We start from the raw sequence: 24,153 nt of genomic DNA, 5'->3' as shown, positions 1-24,153 counted from the left end.
AAGCAGGTTGTTCCATTTTTAAGCCATTTGTGATCACCTAATTGGAGGAAGGGAAGTTGTTCTGGAGGGTTGTGAGGGATATGACAAAAACAGAGGGCCAGGTGAGTGAGGGCTGGTAAGAGGAAAAGCCATCACCAGAGTAAAAAAGCCCAGGCTTGTCTGGGAGGTGGGTTCCTATGATGTTTTTGGGAAACTCCCTTTAAAGCCCTGTGGGAGAAAGCCCAACACCTGTGGAAGCCAATTAAGATCTTCCCCAATGCAACCAACATTTTTTCCACGATGTTTTGTATTCAGATTTATAAGTTATCTTGACAAAAAACTATGGTCATTTATATACTCAACATTTAATCACTGTCCACACTGAGATAAATATGGTGGTAGCCCTATGGTGAGAAAAAAATGGTACAGATCTTGCTGTTATGTAATTGATGCACTAGTGAGACGTATCATAAACAGGAAAACAAATAATTAGAAAATGTATCATATATAGTGATAAGTGCTATAAGGAAGGGTAAAACAAAAAGAATAAAGAATAATGGAGAAACAGCGAGTTCACACAGTATAGTAAGAAAGAAATCTCTGTGAGGGGCACTTGAGTGGCTTAGTTGGGTAAGCATCCTGCTTTTGATCTTAGCTCAGAATTTGATCTCAGGGTTTTGAGTTCAAGCCCTGTGGGAGCCTACTTAAAATTTAAAAAAAAAAGAAAATCTCCATGGTCTTACCTTGTCATCCTATAAATATGTAGTTCCTTATTATCAATTTACCTAATGATTTCTACAATTAAAAATCTTCATTTATATCATTTTTTAAAAAGATTTCATTTATTTATTCATGATAGACACAGAGAGAGAGAGAGAGAGAGAGAGGCAGAGACACAGGCAGAGGGAGAAGCAGGCTCCACGCAGGGAGCCCAATGTGGGACTTGATCCCGGGACTCCAGGATTACACCCTGGGCTGAAGGCAGGCGCCAAACTGCTGAGCCACCCAGGGATCCCACTTTTTTTTTTTTAAAGATTTTATTGGGGATCCCTGAGTGGCTCAGCGGTTTAGTGCCTGCCTTCAGCCCAAGGCGCGATCCTGGAGTCCTGGAATGGAGGGAGTGCCACGTTGGGCTCCCAGCATGGAGCCTGCTTCTCCTCCTGTGTCTCTGCCTCTCTCTTTTCCTATGTCTATCATAAATAAATAAATAAATAAATAAATAAATAAATAAATAAATAAATAAACAAACAAACAAATAAATCTTCTTTAAAAAAAATAAAATAAAAAATAAAGATTTTATTTATTCATGAGACACACACACACACACACACACACACAGAGAACATTTATATCAATGCTTTCTAAAGCTGTCATTCCTTCTGTATTTATTAGTTGCCCACATGTTCTGTTACTAGCAAGGGTATTTATGTTCTTCATCCAATTATAACTAGTGACTTAAAATGGTGCATCTGAAATTTTCTGACTTTTTCTTGTTTATGTCTCATGATGGATTAATTTTCATTGGTTCAGTTTACTTAGGCTCACCAGTGTGGATTCTTGATGCCCGGTTGTATGGATATCAAGAAATTTCTTATGGTGATTTTTGCATACCTCTGACTCCATTCTTTAATCTTTTTTTTTTTTTTTTTTAATTTATTTATGATAGTCACAGAGAGAGAGAGAGAGAGGCAGAGACACAGGCAGAGAGAGAAGCAGGCTCCATGCACCGAGAGCCCGACGTGGGATTCGATCCCAGGTCTCCAGGATCGCGCCCTGGGCCAAAGGCAGGCGCCAAACCGCTGCGCCACCCAGGGATCCCTCCATTCTTTAATCTTTAAACTTATTCTTGCTTGTTGAGAATTTCCCAGGCTCACTCTATATTTTCCCTATTCCAGATCAGACACTTGAATTGATGAAGAGTGTATTCTTCTGCTCTTTTAAGTCTTCTAAGTTTTACGGTTTCTGTTGTAGTTTTAAAAATCAATACTAGGTATTATTTTTACTTATTTACTTAGCATTTTAGTACATAAAGTTTTTTTCCCCTTCCTTTGATTTTTGTATTATCAAAATGGTGGTCTCATTAGCTCCTTCAGGTGATTTGTGTGTCCTCTACGAATAATGCAACAGTTAAATCATGTCTCCATGCCTTCCACCCTCACACTGTAGTAGTGTGTATATATTCAGATTTCTTGCTTACTGTCACAACAGTCAAGGGCATATCTTCTCCCTTCCCTACAGCAGATCATGGCTTGGATCTTTGTTTTAGGAGCTTTAGCTCATTACATGTTTTATTACCACACCTGAGCAACAGGCATGCTTATGATTTTCTGTTTCATGGGAGGTGAGTCTCTAACAGTTTTATCTGTCTAGCAAATTGCTCTTTTTCAATTGTTATGGCTTTTGGGGTTTTTAATATCTATTTACCTAGAAAATAACTCACCATTTGTCAACATTTTCAAATTCATTAGCATAGCCATCTTAAAAAGTATACATTACTGGAATACCTGGGTGGCTCAGCGGTTTCGCGCCTGCCTTTGGCCTGGGGCGTGATCCTGGAGTCCCGGGATCGAGTCCCGCGTCGGGTTCCCAGCATGGAGCATGCTTCTCCCTCTGTCTGTGTCTCTGCCTCTCTCTCTCTATATATATGTCTATCATAAATAAATAAAAATAAATCTTTAAAAAAAAGTATACATTACTTACTTTAATTTTTTACAACTGACCCTTCAACAACACAGGTTTGAACTGTGTGGGTCAACTTACACATGAATTTTTTGATGCAGGTAGTACAATACTGTATTTTTTCTTAAGTTCTTAACATCTTCTTTTTTTAGTTTATTGTATGAATATAGTACATAATATGTATAACATGTAAAATATATGTTAATCAACTATTTGTTATTGGAAAGGCTTCCAGTCAATAGTAGGCTATAAATAGTTTTGGGGGGAGTCAAAAGTTATATGAAGATTTTTGATTGTGCAGGGTATCGGCACCCTATCCCCAGTTTCAAGGGTCAGCTGTTTTCAATGTGATTGTTTTCTGAAATTTTTGTAATTTCAATTATATTTCTACATTTGGTAGACAGTTTTATCATTTCTAGGTAGAAGTGCTTTTTTATTTACTGATACTGGCATTCATTTACAATTTTATTATTCTGATCAAATACTGATTATACTTTTGTTTCATATAACATAATTGAGTCACAGGAAATTATTTTTGCCCTATATCATGCAATGTTTATCATTTGTTTTGGATTTTCCTCCGGTTATCCCATTATCTTCCTGCCAGTCTCTAGCCAGTGTTCAACAGATACTTTATTACAAAGTGCCTTCCATTCTTGCCCATCTATACTGCCAACTTTTCTATATCATTCTGTTAGCTTATTCCCCTTTCAGGACTGTGTAAGCCTTATAGTATGATTTATACCTACTATAGTATCTAAAATACTGATACTGCCTTGTGGAATATGACAATGATTGGGTTTGAGTACAGATAAATGGAAAGGTATCTGGGAAAGAGCATGAAGGAAAACATTTAAATATAGACTAGGATTTCAGCAGGATAGATATATGATAGTGAAAAAGCTAATGAAAAACAGTAAATAAAATTCCTCATCTTTATTAACATGTGAAGAAAACCATGGTTCTGCACAGCAAGGAACTAACAGCAATGATGAGACAGTATATGTAAGTGGAGAGTCCATTAGAAAAAACTGTTCATAAGAACTACTCGTGTGTGTGTGTGTATAAATCACTGTGTGAGAGTTGGAAGGCATGGAGACATTACTAAAACCACTGCATTTGTCTTATACTTACATAATATTTTTATGATCAATTGTGTTTACCAGTCACTGTTATATTCCTTTTTTGTCTTATTTAGATTCCTTTCATCTAGTGATTTATTTTCCCTGTAATTATCAACTGTTATGTCCGTTGGGGCTTGTTATTTCAGTGTCATATAATGATTACATTTTTCCTTTTGGAATTTAAGGAATAAGGCTAAATAGTATAACAGAAAATTACTGAATACATAATTAAAGAATGAAGAATGTGAGGGCAAGCAACTAGATATTGGAACAGAAACATAAATATGAGCTTACAGTCAGTACCTTGTTTTTGAGGGTAGTAACTTTTAGATCACAGTAAAATGTGAGTAGTATATAAAGAACCCATTTCTGAGAATGAAACATCCTATGGGTAGGAACTGTATTTGCTGTAAGAGCTGAAAAAAAGATTAGGTGAAAAGGGATAATGGATTAAGACTAGGTCTTACAAGCTCCTTATCCACAGTAAAGCATTTGGATTCTGTTGTTAAAAAAATAAACCTGGGGTCCCAGGGTGGCTCACTCAATTAGGTGTCCAACTCTTGATCTCAGTTTAGGTCTTGATCACAGGATCATGAGTTTAAGCCCTATATTGGGCTCCACAATGGGCTTGGAGCCTACTCAGAAAACAAAACCAAAATTGTTAGTACGTATAGATTATCAAATTGTGATTTGCATTAGTTGTATCTATACATGATATTGGTAACAAATTCTACATCTATAGATATAGGTCAGTTTATTTGGATTGGTTCCCAAACATTAGTACTAGACAAGCTTATTAAGTGATGATCAACACCTAAATGTCAGACCCACTGACTTCATCTGTTTCTCTTATCACAAACTTCACAATCTTACATTATGCTTTCATCATTATCTAATCTTTCTTAAAACTTAATTGAGATATTTTAATCATTTACTTGTATTGTTTATACTTGGGAGTTTTTCTCCTCTGCATTGTATAAATGTTTCATTTTTATGGCACATGAAAACAAAAATTGTTTTTCATTTCCCCTCTCTTTCAGATTTGGAGTCCAAATATGACACCAAGTGTTTATCTACTGGAAAGGACGTTGAAAACAATGGCTCTCAAGGGAAAGTAACAGAAAATAAATTCATTGGTCTTGAGAGCTGCATTTTCAGAAATGACTGGCAAAGCAAAAGCCAGACTGAAATACAAAGACCTGAAGTGGGATATTTCAGCCAAATGAAAATCATCTCTGAAAAAATGTCCAATTATAAACATAAGTCTCTTATATCACATCAGAGAATTCATGATAGCAAGAAGCTCTATGAATGTAAGGACTATGGGAAGGTTGTTAGCTGTGACTTAAATTTTGATGAATATGAAAGAATACATACTGGTGAGAAAACATATCAATATAATGCATATTGGAAGACCTTTGAAGATGAACCACATGCCCTGCAACTGAGTATACACAGTGATGTGAAACCTTGTAAATATATAGAATATGAGAATGCATTTAGTTTTTATGAAGACCTTACTATACACCGTAAAATGCATGATGATCAAAGGTGCTATAAATGTAAGGAATATGAAAAGACCATTAGAAGAGTTGAAGAAATAACTCCACTTCAAATAATTAATGATGGTGAGAAACCCTATGAATGCACTTTCTGTGGAAAATTCTTTAGAGTGCATGCACAACTTACTCGACACCAGAAAATCCATACTGATGAGAAACCTTACAAATGTATGGAATGTGGCAAGAACTTTAGGTTCCATTCACAGCTAACTGAACATCAGAGAATTCATACTGGTGAGAAACCATACAAATGTATACAATGTGAGAAAGTCTTTAGAATTAGTTCACAGCTTATTGAACATCAGAGAATTCATACAGGTGAGAAACCTTATGCATGTAAAGAATGCGGGAAGACCTTTGGAGTCTGTAGAGAACTTGCTCGACATCAGAGAATTCATACCGGAAAGAAACCTTATGAATGCAAGGCATGTGGAAAGGTCTTTAGAAACAGTTCATCCCTAACTAGACATCAGAGAATTCATACTGGTGAGAAACCCTATAAGTGCAAGGAATGTGGGAAAGCTTTTGGAGTAGGTAGTGAACTTACTCGACATCAGAGAATTCACAGTGGTCAGAAACCTTACGAATGTAAAGAATGTGGAAAATTCTTTAGACTTACATCAGCACTTATTCAACATCAGAGGATTCACAGTGGTGAAAAACCTTATGAATGTAAGGTATGTGGGAAGGCTTTTAGACATAGTTCAGCCCTTACTGAACATCAGAGAATTCATACTGGAGAGAAACCTTATGAGTGCAAGGCATGTGGGAAGGCCTTTAGACATAGTTCATCCTTTACAAAACATCAGAGAATTCATACTGGTAAGAAACCCTATGAATGTAAGGAATGTGGGAATGCCTTTAGTGTGGGAAAGCACCTTACTTAATAATCAAAAAAGTTGTACTGGTGTTTTGTCTTTTGAATGAAAGACACATACCAAGAGCCTTTTGTTTCTGAGTTTCACTGGGAAAGTCCATGCAGTATAAGAAGTAATCAAGGGGATTATGTTGCTTTTTTTTTGTTTCCAGACTTCCTGGCCACTCTATTTAGAAGTAGAAGTACTCAGTGATAGGTGATGTGTACTTTGTTTTGTTAGATAGTGCCAAATATTTCTCCCTTATGTATCAGTTAACAGTCATTATCAGTTTAAATAGGATGGTCCCTATTGATTTCTGATACGTATGGAAAATGTGTTTCACTAATTATTAGAGTCAGTTTCACATGAATTTCTTTTACAGGCATGTTTTGTTTACAATTTTGGTGTTCTTTTGTTTATTCAGCTTTTTGCTTATTAATTTGTAATATTTTTCAAATAAATCTTTTGCATTATAAATTGTTTTATATGATGTACTTTTTCCTCTCTAGAGAGTTTAAACTTCCAGTCACATCCTATGTGGTTTTAAAGTCTTATGGCCCTGCATGGTATTTATGTAGATTTTTTGTTTCATTTCTATTGTCTGTTTTAATGGTACATGAGTAAGCTCCTTTCCATTGTCATCAAATGATTTCTTTTAAAATTTGTTTTGACATGACAGACTTGCCTAAATACCTGCTACAACACAATTTCTTTAAAAAGCCTTTGACCTCTAGGCAGTATCAATGAGGATCCAAAGTAAAGAGGCACTTTTAAATATTTTGTAAAATTAAGCCATTCTTATCTGTCTCTTAGGTTTATTAAAGAAAGGGGAAGTCTACAACTATTGGCAATAATTATAAACTTAGTGGCTCAGTTGGTTAAGTGTCTGCCTTCAGATCAAGTCATGATCCCAGGGTCCTGGGATTGAGCCCCACATTGGGCTCTCTGCTTGGTGGAGAGCCTGCTTTGCCCTCTCTTCGGCCTGCTACTCTGCCTACTTATGCTGTCTCTGTGTCAAATAAAATCTTTAAAAAAAACTCAGAGTATTTAAAAAATAAACAGTAAACTTGTATTTAGAGAGTTTACAACTTTATTACCACCATGGTTTCAACTGGATTTTATATATTTATACTTTTTTATTCCCTGCCAGTGTTACCTTGCTGGGTTTTGGCAGCTTAATAATAAACAGAACTTTCATTTTTAGAAAGGAAAGGAAAAGCAAAAGAAAAAATTAGCGAACAGAGATAAAGTTGCAATCTTAACTGTCTACCTATTTCTTTACTAAGGAGAGCTAACCTAGTTATGCAGTTAATGTTAATTATGAGCCACACTAGTTATTAGATTTTTATAAGAAAAAAAAGAAAAAAAAGATTTTTATAAGAAAATTTACCTATTGTTTAGATACATTTATGTCACTATCACATATTAGATTTTTACTTTTCAATTTAGTCTTCCCTAGAATTTTTGGACTTTTTAAAGTCTTGCATTACCCAGTAATAGTAAGCCATTTTCTTACTGGATATATTTAGCTGTTTTCTTTATTCCTGATTAGTATTTTACTTAAATTAGCACTTTTAAAACATATATACTCGGTAGGTATTTCATATGCTACAAAATAAGAGAATGAGTCTCTGTTACCCTTTTTATTAGAATATATGCTATTTCATATCTTTTAAATAGTTCAACTCTATTATAGTCATTATTAATATTCATTCTACTTACTGAAATATATAATGTGACCACACTGCTGATTTTGCTCTCTCATCCCATTATATTTTGTTATTCTGAGTTACCATCAATACTGATTGAATACCATCAATCTCTTCTTGGTGTAATACTTTAGAACTGTGTGCCTTACTTTTTTTGTGTTTTTTTTTTTTTTCTTTTGCTGGCTTGAACAGATTAGATTAAAAGAGTAAGCTGTCTAAACCTTACACAGACACTTAAAAATTAAAAACAGAAACAAAATAACCATGTACTTTGGCACTTACTTTTTGAAATGATTAAAACTTAATAAATACAACAACATATCCTTATTATGCCTCCCTTATTGTAATTACAACTATATTTTGGTCAAATTACATTAACATTTTTCTTTACCCTTGTTAAGAACTCCTGTCATTTCACAGACTGCTGGTACAATAAACAATTATGCAATTATTGCTGCTACTTTTTTTTCCTACTTCTATTTGGTGTTCAAATTAATAAAACTTACATTTCCATTCTCATTTGGTCCTTCATCCTTTTCACATTTTCCCAAGTCTACTTAGAAGCTTTGGTGGCTTTTCCCCAAAATACAAGAGAATATTCCAGACCTATCCTGTTTATTGATGCAGTGAACTATGAAATTATCTTCCAATGATAAAATCCTTTTTCAGTTTAATGGTGAAGAATTCTAGTTAATAAGTGTAAAGGGAATGAGGCAAATAGGAAATCACTCTAATAACAGTTAAAATTATATGCAAAATTCATCAATGGATACTAAATCTGAAGGTGAAAATTTAAAGAGAAACAGGCAATTAGAGAATTGTATCAAAGTATCTATCTCAAATATATAATTAAAAGGAGAAAACATTCCATATACCTACCACCTTCATCAAATGATAACCAGTAGTAAGATATTGGGATATATACTACCCAAAGTGAGGCACTAGGAAGGGTATACCACATGAGTAGTATTCTGACTTTAAAAAAGTGTAACTATAATGTAATCGTGAAGGAAACTGCAGACTAAGAATGAACCTTCCAGAAATCCATGACCTTCAAAGGTCATGAGTGGCAAGGGTAGTGTGAAAAACTCTCAAAAGATTGGAGGAGACTAAGGAAACTTAACAACTGAAAACAGTGCAGGAATTTAGATTTGATCTTTGGAACATTAGTAGAGAAAGCTTTTGTGAAATCTAAATAAAGCCCGTACTTTAGGGGTGCGTAGATGGCTCAGTCAAGTGCCCAACTCTTGATTTCAGCTCAGGTCATGATCTTAGGGTTTTAGGACTGAGCCCCACATGGGGCTCTGTGCTCAAAATGAAATCTGGTTATCTCTCTCCCTCTTCTCCTGCCCCCTGCTCTATCTCTAAAATGAATAAATAAAATCTTAAAAAAAAAAAAAAAAAAGAGCCAGTACTTTAATTGATAGTAGTGTGCCAATCAATGTTAATGTCCTGGTTTTGATCATTGTACCATAGTAATATGTTAGTATTACACAAACTGGGAGAAGAATATATGGAAATTTTTTTCTTAAAAACTTTCTGTATGTCTAGAACCTTTAAAAAATATATTATTTCTAGCCAAAATGGAAAATAGAGACTGGATTTACCTTCCTGCCTAACGTAACAAAACACTAGGTAAAATACAAGCAGCAGTTGTTTCCAGATACTGAACATCAGATGACAAAATGCCTAACAAAGTATAAACAAATGTCACATCCACACTTTTGACTCCACTTACTTCCTAGTAGGCATTTCCACATGTCAGCACAGGGAGAAGGAATGCAGGGGGGAGCCTCGTGATGCCAAGGTGAAGATGAGAGTCCAGGGAGGCAGAGATAGCTAGTTTGCAAGGCAGACTACTAGAGCAAGTCTTGATCTGTGCATGGAAGTAAACACCTGAGATCAGCAAAAGAAATGCTTAGAAAAAGTACAGGTAACCCTTGGGAACCCATACAGCCAGGAATAGTTTGTGTCCCCATCAGCCAGAGTGGTAAGCTCTTCATAATATACAGGGCACTGGTTAGATTACTTAAAAAGTTACTGCCTCGGTAGAGAAGCAAGTTAGTACTAAAGGCTTCTTGGTCCCACCTAATAAAGTTTAAAGTAAATCTTAATAGGAACAGGTAACATAGATTAAACTGTTACCAGGTAATATAGATTCCAGAACAAACCTTGAGTATATTTATAGAAATACAAAAATATCAAGCACATAGAAGGTAAATTTTAAGATGTGCGCTTGATAAGAAAACAAAAACAGGAGTGTCAAAATGCAGGAAAGCGTGAATATAATGAGAAAAATCAATATAAACACATCCAGAAATGACAAAAATAGGTTTTATATTTGATTTGCTAGATTTTGTATTTGGAAATAGACTGGCAGTACGACCATCAACTATTTTCCACATGCCCAAGAAGGAAGAGGAGATTGATCATGTTAAGATGTGAAGGATATTAAAAAGACCTAAACAAAATTCTAGAGATAAAAATTCTAAGATTTATAAATACAATTGGTGAGATTGAAAGAAAACATTAGTAAACTTAAAAACATAGCAACAAAAACTACAACTTGAAACAGAAAAACAGACTAAGAAAAGTAAATTAGATAACAGAAGACTACGGGATAACTGCAATCAATCTAATTATGCATAACTGGGACCCCTGGAAGAGAGCAAAATGAATGAGCAGGAACAAAAAGGCATTTAAAGAAATAAGTTTTCCAAATTTGGTGAAAACAACCTAAATATCCAAGAAGTTCAACTCATCCAAGCAAATCACACCAAAACAATCATAATCCAACCAATTAAAATGAGTAATAACAAAAGAATCTTAGCAGCAGGAAAAAAAAACAACCCCCAAAATTCCTACATGCAAAAGAGCAGATACAAAAACCCCAAAACATCATTCTGGATATGATGAAGTACACGTATTTTGCCCTATTCCTCCTCACTTATTAAGCATGAAGTCTATGGGGATAAATATATGAAACACACTTAAGAATCTGAAACTTGGAGAAATGAGGGTAAACTATTTATGGACCTTGGGACTTGAGGAACCAACCTCAGTGGTGACTTCCTTGGAGGAGAGTTGGGTTTTGTTTTTGTTTTAGACTCCAGCCTGAATACCAAAGAACCTTGCAAAATGAAATGCCACCAGATGCAAACTACCAAATAAACACACCACTCACTAATAACAAGAAAACACCCTCCACAACCCGTTTTCCTCACACAAAGGGCTGAAAAGGCTGTGGCCATGTGGAACAAAAAGCCCTATTGACAATGCCAACTCTACATTACCTGAACATCTCCCACACCATTCTGCACAATAACCAGCAGCATCACTCCCTTGCCAGTATATTCAAAGACTTTGTGTGTGCACAGCCCTATAATCCCAGCCCAGGAATAAGGAGGCAATGAATGTCCCTTTTCCCGAACAATCAGTACATTCAGCTGCTGTATAAGAAATTTGACTACCAATCCAGGCGCATCAATAGTGTGTAGCCTACAAAGATGTGAATGGAACACTGCCATTATAGCCCAGAAATAAAGCCTCATCTCCTGGCTGACAGTTGCCCTGGGAGGGTGTGAGTGTGATTAGGTCCTTGACTAATTGTGACTATCATTGTGGCATTTATTAGCTGTGGTCCACTCTATACTAGTTGACAGGCATTTGCAGAGGCAATGTATAATCAGACCCTGACTACCACTCAACACAGCAGGAACAAAAGCTCTTCCCCCTTACACCTAGTGGGAGCTTGCACATACCATGCGTGTGAATAGAACCATGACTAAATTCCAGTTCACCAAGTACCCAAGAACCAAAATGTCAACCACAAATTACCAGAGAACAATAAAAACTTATTCATCCTAACAAGAATGAAGGATATTCAACTTAAAAGAGAAAATACCATAAAAAAAAAAACACTAATAAGATGTCAAAGATGTTGGAATTATCCTACATGAATTTTAAAGCTATCATAAAAATGCTTCAATGACATAAAATGCACCTAAAAACAGAGTTCCAAAATACATGAAGTAAAAACTGACAATTTAACAGTAATTAGAACATTCAAACCACTTTTGGTAGTAGATAAAACTAGGAAGATGTTCAACAAAAAGCAGAAGATGTGAACAACATTATAAACCTCCCAGATCAAAGACATCAATAAAAACTCTAACCAGGGATCCCTGGGTGGTGCAGCGGTTTGGCGCCTGCCTTTGGCCCAGGGCACGATCCTGGAGACCCGGGATCGAATCCCATGTCGGGCTCCCGGTGCATGGAGCCTGCTTCTCCCTCTGCCTGTGTCTCTGCCTCTCTCTCTCTCTCTCTCTCTCTCTCTGTGTGTGACTATCATAAATAAATAAAAAAAAAATTTTAAAAAATTAAAAAAATAAAAATAAAAACTCTAACCAGTAATAGCAAAATACATATTCTTCTCAAGTACATAAAACATTCTCCAGAGGAGAACACAACTTAGGCTATGAAATAAATCTCAATAGATTTACAGAAATTAAAATCATATAAAGTGTATCTTCCACCCATGATACTGAATTAGAAATCAATAACAAAAACATGGGGATCCCTGGGTGGCTCAGTGGTTTAGCACCTGCCTTCAACCCAGGGCGTGATCCTGGAGTCCCAGGATTGAGTCCCACATCAGGCTCCCTGCATGGAGCCTGCTTCTCCCTCTGCCTGTGTCTCTTCCTCTCTCTGTGTCTCTCATAAATAAATAAATAAATAAATCTTTAAAAAAAGAAAACTAGGGGGAGAAACAAAGGGAATTAAAGAAATAAGGAATAGATGCAAAATAAAAGAGAATAGAAAAAAGAATATACATAAAATCAAAATTTTTTTTAAAAGATCAACAAAATTAGAAATGTTTATCTAAAACAACCATTAAATAAAAAAGGTTCAAATTACTAAAATCCATAATGAAAAAGAGCTTAACTACTGACCCCAAAGAAATTAGAAGTATTAATAAGAAAATGCTATGAACTGTATGAAAGCAAATAAGATAACAAACAAAATCCTAAAACATCAGATTTGCAAAACATACCTGTTAAACTGAATTCGTAATAATCTCCTAAAACAGAAAGCATCAGGCACAGATGGTTTCACTTGGTGAATTCTACCAAACATTTAAATAGGAAGCGATACTAATTCTCTACTATGTCTTCTAGAAAATACAGTAACAGGACAGAGTTCCTAACTCATTCTATGAGGCAATACCCTACTACCAAAATCTCATAAAGACATTATAAGAAAGGAAAATCACATAGTAGTATCTCTCATGAACATAAAAGCAAACATCAACAAAACACTATAATATCAAATACAATAATGTATGAAATTATACAACATGATCAACTGAGGTTTATCCTATGCATGCAAGGCTATCTCAACATTGCAAAATCAGGTAATCTAAGCCATTACACATCAACAGGTTACAGAAGAAAACTCATATTGATCATGTCAGTAGATGCAAAAAAAGTACTTAAAAAAAAGTTAATACCATTCACGGCAAACTAGGAAGAAAAGGAATTTATTCAATTTGATAGGAACATCTGTCAAAAACATATCTGTTCTCACTGCTATTTTCAATATTGTACTGGAAATCCTAGCTAATGGAACAAGTCAAGAAAAATAAAAGGTACACAGATTAAAAAAGAAGAAATAACACCATCTTTGTTTGCAGATAACATGGTTGACTATGTAAAACTCCGAAAGAATCAACAACAAAGAACTCCGGGATCCCTGGGTGTCGCAGCGGTTTGGTGCCTGCCTTTGGCCCAGGGCGCGATCCTGGAGATCCGGAATCGAATCCCACATCAGGCTCCCGGTGCATGGAGCCTGCTTCTCTCTCTGCCTCTCTCTCTCTCTCTCTCTCTCTCTCGCTCTCTCTGTGACTATCATAAATGAATAAAAAATTAAAAACAAAAAAAAAAACAAAAACAAAAAAAAAACCAAAGAACTCCTGGAATAAGTGATTATAGCCAGGGTTGCAACTACAAGGTTAACATAAAATAGTCAAGTTCTTTCCTATATACCAGCAATGAGCAATATAAAATTAAAATTAAAAAACACATAACCATTTAGCATATAAAGAAGCACTAATGAATAAATCTTTAAAAAATGTGTAACAGTAGGGATCCCTGGGTGGCGCAGCGGTTTAGCGCCTGCCTTTGGCCCAGGGCGTGATCCTGGAGACCAGGGATCGAATCCCACGTCGGGCTCCCGGTGCATGGAGCCTGCTTCTCCCTCTGCCTGTGTCTCTGCCTCTCTCTCTCTCTCTCTCTCACTGTGTGCCTATCATAAATAAAAAATTAAAAATTAAAAAAAATGTGTAACAGTTATAAGAAGAGAACTAAAAAACTGATGAAAGAAATTAAGGAACTAAATAAATGAATATTCCATATTCATAGATAGGAACACTCATACTGTTAAGATGACAATTATTCCAAACTCAAGCTATAGAATCATTGCTGTATCAATCAAAATCTCAGCATGTTATTTTGTAGATATTGCTTGATTCTGAATTCATATAGATAGGCAAATGACCCAACATAAGTCAACACAATACTGAGGATGAAGAAGTTGGAGCACTAACACTCTTACTTCAAGATTTACTACAAGGATAATCAAGACTCTTTGTATTATCAAAAACAATAAATCAGTGAAATAGAATAGAGTGCTTAGAAACAGATCCACATAAATAGAGCCAACTGATCTTTTACAAAGGAACTACTATAATATAATTCAATGAAGAAAGGTATCACTCAACAAATGTAGCTAGAACTACTGGATATCCACATTAAGAAAATGAATCTAGGGACAAGCTTTAAATTTTTAAAAATATTCAAGATAGGGATGCCTGGGTGGTGCAGCGGTTTAGCGCCTGCCTTTGGCCCAGGGCACGATCCTGGAAACCCGGGATCGAATCCCACGTCGGGCTCCCGGTGCATGGAGCCTGCTTCTCCCTCTGTCTATGTCTCTGCCTCTCTCTCTCTCTCTCTCTGTGACTATCATAAATAAATAAAAATTAAAAAAAAAACTTAAAAAAAAATTCAAGATACATCATAGACCAAACTATACAATGCAAAACTAAAAAACTTCTAGTAGATAATACAGAAGAAAATCTACGTAACTTTGGGTTTGGCAATGATTTCTTAAGAAACCTCAAAAGCATGATCCATGAAATATAAAACCTGTTAAGTTAGACATCATTAAAAATTTCTGCTATGCAAAAAATATCTTAAGTGTTAAAAAGTGCTAAAAAGACTGGCCACAGACTAGGAGAAAATTGTTTGCAAAACACATATGCAAAATACTCTTAAATATACAAAGAATTCTTAACACTTAACAGTAAAAGGCAAACACTCCAATCAAAAAACAGATGTAGGGATCCCTGGGTGGCGCAGCGGTTTGGCGCCTGCCTTTGGCCCAGGGCGCGATCCTGGAGACCCAGGATCGAATCCCACGTCGGGCTCCAGGTGCATGGAGCCTGCTTCTCCCTCTGCCTGTGTCTCTGCCTCTCTCTCTGTGTGTGTGACTATCATAAATAAATTAAAAAAAAAAAAAAAACAGATGTAAAATCTGAACAGAACACCTCATAAAAGATACATAGATAACAAGCATATGCAAATTTGCTCAACATCCTATAGCAATTAGGAAATTGCAAATTAAAATAATGAGATACCACTATACACCTATCTGAATGGCTAAAATTCAAAATGCTGAAAAGATGTCTAGTAATAGGAACCCTGAATATTCATTGCCAATAGAAATGGAAAATGGATCAACCACCTTGGAAAATAATTTGGCAGTTTTTTACAAAGCTAAACTTAGTCTTACCATATGAATTAGCAATCTTTCTTCTATGATATTTATCCAAAAAAGTAGAAAACTTATGTTCACAGAAATCTACACTTGGATGTTCATAGCATATTCTTAATTTTCTCAAACTGGAAGCAACCAAGAGGTCCTTAAAAGGTGAATGGACAAACTGCTATACATCTATATAATGTATCATTGTGCTATGACATAAAAAATTAAGCTATTAAGCCACAAAAACACATGGAGGAAACTTAAATGTACATTGTGTAGTGAAAAAAATAAGTGCCTTTTTATTTTCTGTATTTCTGATTCTTTCATACCTGGAGACTTCCTGACTCTGGAGAGACTGCCTCCTAGGGTAGCCAATTCCTTACAAATAGTAAAAATTCAACTGGGAGCATGCAAATTAACCAGCCAGAGCACAAACTTAAACAACCTCATTTATTGGGCACATATTCAGGGCCACTATTCCCTTGCCCTAATTACCCCAGGGCCATACACTAGCAACTGGGGATAGCACTTTTCCACAAAGCCTTCTGAGATTGTTCAAACTAATCAATCCTAAACCTACTTACCCTATCCCAACCCATTGCTTCCTGCAGAAATCACAGTAAAGTCTCTTGCCCATGTTTTTTTCTTATTCTTTCTACTTCAAAACAGATGCTGGTACACAGAAGCCTGTGTTGTATGCTGTACCTCCTATAAGTATAAAAATGTCTTCCTCCCTTTCTCCCTCCATCCCCCCTTCTTTCCTGCCCCCCTTCCTCCCCTCTCATGTCTGTGTCTTACCATACCTAATTAAAACAAATCCTGAGTCAGTTTTTTATAAAGCCACTCTAAAGAGGCTACATATTGTATGATTTCAACTATACGACATTGTATGAAAACAAAACTACAAAGACAATAAAAGTATCAGTGGATCCCATGCAATAGGAGGGAGAGGGGAGAGATGAGTAGCTGGAGCACAGAGGATCTTTAGGGCAGTAAAAACGATTTTGTGTCATGTTGTAATGGTGTAACATGATGCTGTAGGACACATGACATTATGTACTTTACAAACTCATAAAACTATACAACACAAGTTGTGATCCCTAATGTAAATTATGAACCTCAATTCATAATATATCAATATTGGGTTCATCAGTTATAACAAAAGTACCATACTCCCATATAAGATACTAATCCTAGGGGAAAATGATCAAAGAAAAGGGTCCACATCATCTAAAGGATAGATCAAGTTCAGTGTTTCCTTGCGGATTTTCTATCTGGATGATCTATCCATTGTTGAAAGCGGGGTAATGAAGTCCATTAACTATTACTGTATTTTTGTCTATTTCTCCTTTCGTATTTATTCTTTTAATATATTGAGATGCTCCAATGTTGAATACATATATATTTATAATTGTTATGCCTCTTGATGAACTGACCTACTCTTGTAAAAGCTTTTGATTTAAAGTATATTTTGTCTGATGTAAATGCAGTTGCCTTATATTTTGGTTTTCAATTGCATGGAACATCTTTTTCCATTCCTTCACTTTTATCCTATATATGTCCTTAATACAGAATTGAGTCTCTTATAAGCAGCATATAATCAGGTCTTATTTTTATAATCTTTCAGCAATGCTATGCTTTCAGTTTGAGAATTTAATCCATTACATGTTAAGTAATTACTAATAAGTAAGGTCTTATAGCCATTTTATTGTTTCTGGCTGTTTTATAGTCTCCATGTTCCTCTCTTCTTCTTTAGCCATCTTCTTTTGTGAATTGATGATTTTCTGTAGTATTATGCTTTGACTCCCTTCTCTTTATCTTTTCTGTATCTGCTATTGCTTTTGTTGTTTGCTTACCACAAGGCTGGTCTAATTTATACTGATAAATCAATTTAGATTGCATACACACTCGACCCCCTACCCCCATGCACACACTTCATTTTGTGTGTCATCTTTGCACAGGGACTATGCGAATCTCTGTATCATTCCAATTTTTTAGTATATGTTCTAAGTCATTTCATTTTTTCATGTCACAATTTACCATTTTTTAATGTTGTGTATTCATTAACAGATGATTATAGCTATGGTTATTTTCTTAACCTTTTTAAAAAAGGCTTGAGAGAAAGAGAGAGAGAGCATGAGCAGAGGAAAGGGGGCAGAGGGAGAGGGAGAAATAGACTCCCCACTGAGCAGAGAGCCTGACATGGGGCTCAATCCCAGGACCCTGAGATTACGACCTGAGCTGAAGGCAAAAGCTTAACTGACTGAGCCACTCAGGTACCTCTTTGGTTATTTTTAATATTTTTGTCTTTTAACCGTATCTAAAGACAAATGGTTATAAAAGCACCATATTATAGTATTCATGTAATGGAATTTGACTATATACTTACCTTTACTAATGTGTTTTATATTTCCATGTTACTAATTAGTGCCATTTTATTTAAGCTTGAATAACTCCTTCTAGCATTTCCTGTAAGGCAAATATAGTGATAATGAATTTCCCTAGGTTTTGTTCATCTGGGAAAGTCTTTCTTCTACTTCTAAAGCAAAACTTGGCTAGCTAACATATTCTTAGTTGGCAGCTTATTTCTCTCACCATTAGAATATACACACCCACTCTTCCATGGCCTGCAGGGTTTCTTTTTAGAAATCCACGATTGCCTCATGTGTGTTTCCTTGTATATAACTTTTTTTTTCCTATTCCTGCTTTAAAATTCTCATTGTCTTCGTTAATAGACAGTTTTATTATAATGCATCTTGAAGAACATATAGTTGGGTTAAATCTGGGCAACCTATGAGCTTCCTAAACTTGACTGTCCAAACTATTCCTCAGATTTGGGATGTTTATGTTATTATTTCTTTAAATAAACTTTCTATCGCGCTCTCCATCTCTTCTCCTTCTAGGACTCTACAGTGCTTTTATTTATTTATTTTTTCTACAGTGCTTTTAAACTGCTTTTCAGGAACAACCTGCATTTTATAAAATAATTATCAGATTTGGATCATATTAAAGTTTTTTAAAATTGAGGGTTTTTTTTTTAGCTTTTATTTATTTATTTGAGAGAGAGAGAGGGTACACAGGAGCTGGTGGAGAGGAGCAGTGGGAAAGGGATAGAAAGGAGGAAAGAATCTCAAGCTGAGCACAGAGTCAAATGTGGGGTTTGATCTCACAACCCTGAGATCAAGACCTGAGCCAAAATCAAATCAGATGCTTAACTGACTGAGCCACCCAGGCACTCCTAAAAAAAATTTTTTTAAAGATTTTATTTGTTTATTCATGATAGACACAGAGAGAGAGAGTGAGAGAGAGGCAGAGACACAGGCAGAGGAAGAAGCAGGCTCCATGCAGGGAGCCCAACGCAGGACTCAATCCCGGGACTCCAGGATCACACCCTGAGCCAAAGGCAGGCACTAAACTGCTGAGCCACCCAGGGATCCTCTAAAAATTATTTTTAAATCTTTAATTGTTTGAGGCTTTCTATCCTATGTTTTTTATTTATTTTTTACTTATTTTCTGGTTGCTTCCTCTCTATTCAAGTTTCCTCATAAGATGATGATCATTCTTATTGACTTTATTCACTACTATCATATTTTTTGTGTCTATTATTCGAGTCTTTTATGTTTTTGTCCATTAATCTCTGGTTATAGTTTTCATATATATATCCATGTTATATTTAATGTATATTGATTTTGGTGTGTTATATCCAACCAACTTGAAGTTTCTACTTGCTTTGGATTTATAAATTGAATGTTGAACTAAAATTCATTCTGTATGTTTTGCCTGAGCAATCAAAGGAAAAAAAATAGGTGCAACATACCCTACATTCTAAAATGAGGTTCTGGGGGTCCCTGGGTGGTGCAGTGGTTTAGCGCCTGCCTTTGGCCCAGGGCACGATCCTGGAGACCCGGGATCGAATCCCACATCGGGTTCCCAGTGCATGGAGCCTGCTTCTCCCTCTGTCTATGTCTCTGCCTCTCTCTCTCTCTGTGTGACTATCATAAATAAATAAAAATTAAAAAAAATAAAATGAGGTTCTGGATATCTCCACAAAATTTGAAAACTAAGAAATGGCTATACACAAATTTTGCCATGCTCAGTTCAACATATTTCAAGGTATTTGAGAAATTGGAGAAACTGGAGAAGATGAGGAAGACGACTGTTTTTGTGAGGCAGGACTATTTACAGATAGAGTTGTTAGTGCTTCCCAGCCCCCTGGGGAAAGAAGGTGGGTTTTTCCTCATCTCTTCAAACCAACCAAGTGGACCCTATAGATCCCAGTGCCTCTAAGATCCAAAATGTAGTGTAGCGAAGGGAGTTCTTAGGAGAAGAAGGAGTTCTTAGGAGAAATTTCTCTTTTTTTCATGCCATCTGGGGAAAATATGCATCTGAGAGATGGGAGACTAATTCCCACCTGGTGACTAGATGTGGACTACATGGAATGCTACTAGATCTGCCGTGGGGCAATCTTTTATCTTGTCCTAAAGAAACTCTGAAGGAGCAATCTGATCACCAGAGAAGGTTAACCACTGTATTCCTGGATATCTGAGGGTAATGTAAGGATTTTAAGTGGTCTCTGTGAAGAGGATGTGCCAGCCTCATGGCTTCCCCTTACAGATGGGTATCTTCAGCCAAGTATTTACTTTGAAACCCGGACAGGCAACAGACAATAAGAAAAAGTCAGCTTTAAATATGCACCAACACAGGAGAAAACCAAAAACTGATTACAACAGCAAGAGTCAATAAGAGACAGGAAAGCCTGTCTCTTTCTTCCCTTCCAGTGCTCCAACTTTAGGGAGGTTAAGACAATGTAGTGTTAGGCAAAGATTAGAAGAACATGAAGGGGAAATAAACTGTACACATTCTCCTTCTTCCATAGGCATTTTTTTTTTTTTAGATTTATTTATTTAGAGAAAGCAATCATGTGGGGGAGGAGCAAGGGAGAAAGAGAAAGAAACTCAGGCAGACTCCTCACTGAGCTCGGTGCCCAATGCAGGGCTCAATTTCACAATCCTGAGTTCACAACCTGAGCAGAACCCAAGAGTCGGATGTTTAACCCACTGTGCCACCCAGGCACCCTATAGGCTTCTATCTTTAAGAGTGAGGTGCTAAGAAGTTGTGAATGTTAATTAAATTGTTAATTAACAGTTGCAATAAATACAAAGGAAACTCAATTAAAAAAAATAAGTAAGACTGAGTTGTAGGAAGAGAGAAGTTTTCATTTTAAATAGTTTACAGTCCTAAATCAATACAATGCATTAGGCATTTTATTTGTCAAATTGAGGGTGATCCATCTGGTCCACTAGGTTTTTTTTACTAGTAAAGACTGTAAAAGCACTTGCCAAACATTTCATCCATGGGTTAGAGAAAAAATATAACCTCACAGAGAAGGGCTAACAGAGGCAATACTGGAAGAATATGTTTTTTAAAGATTTTATTTATTTGAGAGAAAGAGAGTACACAAGCCAGTAGAATAGCAGGCAGAAGGAAAGGGAGAAGCAGGCTCCCCGCTGAGCAGGGAGCCCTATACAGGGCTCAATCCTGGGATCACAATCTGAGCCAAAGGGAGATGTTTAACTGACTGATCCACCCAGGCACCCTGGGAGAATATGGGTTTTTTTTGAAAATACAAAACTGGAATGGGCTAAAGACCTAAATGTGTAAGATAAAACTACAAAGTTAATAGACAAAACTGGAGAATTTCTTTGTGATCATAGAGCAGAAAAACAAACAGCAATTTTGTACTATAAACCACAGGGGGAAAATATGCAACTGTGGCATTAAGATAAAGGCTTTCTGTTTAATAAGTAACAGAAAAAGAATACATATAGAATAGGATTATTTGCAGAATCTGTCAGGAAATTAATACCTAGAATATTTAAGAAACACTTGCAAATCAGCAGCAAAAAGGCAGCAATCTGAATTGAAATATGAACACAAGGTACAAAGACGAAATTTATAAATAAACTCAAAAAGCTGAGAAGCATTAAAGAATACTCAAAATCACTGGCAATCATGGAAAAGCAAATAATATACTACACAATATACTACACAGATGTAATTCTTTAGACACTTTACACTCATAAATATGAAAAAGCTAGATAGTGCTGTGTTCTTTGCAGATTTAGGGTTATAGGAACACTCATATGCAATGCTAGTAGAATTGTGGACTTGTACAACTAATCTAAACATGACTTGACACTACTTAGACAAGTAAACTCATATCCTGACCCAGATATCAATGGCCTTCAAAATTCTCAAACGGGTCCATAAAGGAATACATATATATATAAGGATATTCACTTAATTTCTTATGGTGGTTGGGTATCGCAGGTAACCCAAGGGTCCAACCCCTGGAAGACTAGATAGGCAAAGAGTGGTAGATGTCCTGACATATGTTTACATAGTGACAGAAGGATTGTAAAAACATGGTGGTTAGTGAAAAACAAAAAAGAGAAGATATATTATTTGTATAGCTAAAAAATACATGCAAGTAAAATATATGACTTTGTAAGAACATATTCAATATAAAGATATTTTGAATGACTCTATAGAGGAAGAAGGGAAACAGGGTGGAGATTGAAAGAAGACAGACCCCCTCATGAATTAATGATTAGTGAGGCTGTTTAACTCAATTTCAGTTTCAGAGATTGATTAAAAAAAAATTAAAAACATTTTTTCCCCTCTGCATACTCCCCCATGGAATCAAGCATTTAATGATATTACTTTTCAGAATTTTTTTTTACCTCTAAGTTTTTTCTTGTTTACTCTACCTAGCACCTCTAAAGAAATGTTAACTAGTAGTAGAAAAAAGAGACTCAAAAAAAAAAAAAAAAAAAGAGACTCTTTTTGTCTCTTTTCTGACTTAATAGGAATGCTTCTAATATTTCTCTATTAAGAACCACAAACTGGGCAGCCCCGGTGGCCCAGTGGTTTAGGGCCGCCTTCAGCCTGGGGCGTGATCCTGGAAACCTGGGATCGTTGGGCTCCCTGCACGGAGCCTGCTTCTCCCTCTGCCTGTCTCTCTCTTTGTCTCTCTCTCTCTCTCTCTCTCTCTCTCTCTCTCTTTGTCATGAATAAATAAAAATAAAATCTTAAAAAAAAAATCACAAACTTGTCATTTATTTTCTTGTGTATTTTCTACCTTTAGTCACTGCATTTCTACAGTTACTCTTATGAAGTCAGAACAGTTAATAATCTGAATTGAAGTGACAGTAAATTTCAAGGTGCAATCAGTACAGGATGCAATATAGTCAGGGAGAAGGAAGTTAGAGAAGTTAGAGCCTCTCAACATAGATTAGGACAGAAAGGACTGGGTAAAATAATCCATGTCCAAAGAAATGAAGGTGGAAAGGCTGTAGACTCAATGGTACTAGGGAAAGATTCTCATACTGCTTTTCACTTCTGAGAAACACCAGCAAACACCCAAATGATTTTAATCACATTCAAAGCACCAAGTCCTTATCCTCAAAAAGATTCTAACTAGTCTGTTACTTTCTTACTTTCAATATTTTGTACCTTCATTTTTTACATTTAACTTGAAAGGATAGATCAGGTGATAATCAATAGAAGGCCCAAACTCAAGACTGAATAATGTGACAAGTTATTTCAGTCTCTCATGCCAACAGTCTTCTCCTGGGGAAAATGGCCCCAGCAGGTGTAATCTGTATGTTTCTTTGGCTTGTGCTTCTCTCAAGTCTGAACAGAAATTTCAGAGTCATTTTTCATTCTTCTCCTCCTACATAAAATCCTTCAGCAAATTCTAACATTTTCCCTCTGAATGTATCTCCAGTCCATCTATTCCTGTCTCTACTACTAACACACTAGTTTTTTAACTAGTTTGGGGCATCGTTAGCTCTTCCTTGAATATCACAATTTCCTTTTTAAAAATATTTCCCCACTTTTTAAATCTCCCTACTTCCAATGTTGTCTGCTCTTTTCATGTTTAAAGTATCCAAAAGAGGGACGCCTGGGTGGCTCAGCAGTCTGGGCGGCTGCCTTTGACCCAGGGCATGATCCTGGGGTACCGGGGTACCAGCATCGAATCCCACGTCAGACTCCCTGCATGGAGCCTGCTTCTCCCTCTGCCTGTGTCTCTGCCTCTCTCTCTGTGTCTCTCATGAATAAATAAAATAAAATCTTAAATAAGTAAATAAATAAATAAATAAATAAATAAATAAATAAATAAAATAAAATAAAATAAAATAAAATAAAATAAATAATCCAAAAGAATAGTAAACTATTCTGACACGTTTCCAAGTTGGGAACTTATAGGGACTCCCCTTACCACCAAGCACTTCTCTAGCACCCAGCTAGATGCCCTACAATTTAATTCAATTCTGACATGATCTACCTGGAAATAGTATTAGATTCCACAGGTTAAAGTCTCAGTCTTCTGAGACTATCACCTCCCTCCCAACATCAG

The 24,153-nt window shown here is 36.0% G+C and overlaps 2 protein-coding genes across 11 annotated transcripts in view; one reads left to right on the top strand and one right to left on the bottom strand.

The window, feature by feature from the left end:
- ZNF260 (zinc finger protein 260) overlaps positions 1-24,153 on the top strand; it is an 88,672-nt gene that overhangs the window by 29,982 nt on the left and 34,537 nt on the right. For 6 of the 7 annotated variants that reach the window (XM_025421639.3, XM_035703886.2, XM_035703884.2 and 3 more), the window contains one exon: positions 4,823-6,684. In XM_025421639.3, the coding sequence (XP_025277424.1) occupies positions 4,823-6,231 (1,409 nt within the window). In that variant the 3' untranslated portion in view covers positions 6,232-6,684. Of the gene's footprint in view, positions 1-4,822; positions 6,685-24,153 lie in introns of those variants that run through there. The other variant, XM_049110205.1, reaches the window with a different exon arrangement.
- Positions 1-24,153, bottom strand: part of ZNF382 (zinc finger protein 382) — a 118,316-nt gene that overhangs the window by 81,572 nt on the left and 12,591 nt on the right. For all 4 annotated transcript variants that reach the window (XR_007410707.1, XR_007410704.1, XR_007410706.1 and 1 more), the window contains exons 2-5: positions 18,121-18,200; positions 9,649-9,786; positions 4,086-4,417; positions 2,484-2,627 (exon numbers count right to left, since the gene is read on the bottom strand). The gene's annotated coding sequence lies outside the window, so the exon portion shown is untranslated. The remainder of the gene's footprint in view (positions 1-2,483; positions 2,628-4,085; positions 4,418-9,648; positions 9,787-18,120; positions 18,201-24,153) is intronic.

This window comes from Canis lupus, chromosome 1 (assembly GCF_003254725.2).
Source record: "Canis lupus dingo isolate Sandy chromosome 1, ASM325472v2, whole genome shotgun sequence".
Lineage (NCBI taxonomy): Eukaryota > Metazoa > Chordata > Mammalia > Carnivora > Canidae > Canis > Canis lupus.
Note: the sequence above shows the minus strand (reverse complement) of the source record. Positions and strands in the feature narration are given on the sequence as shown.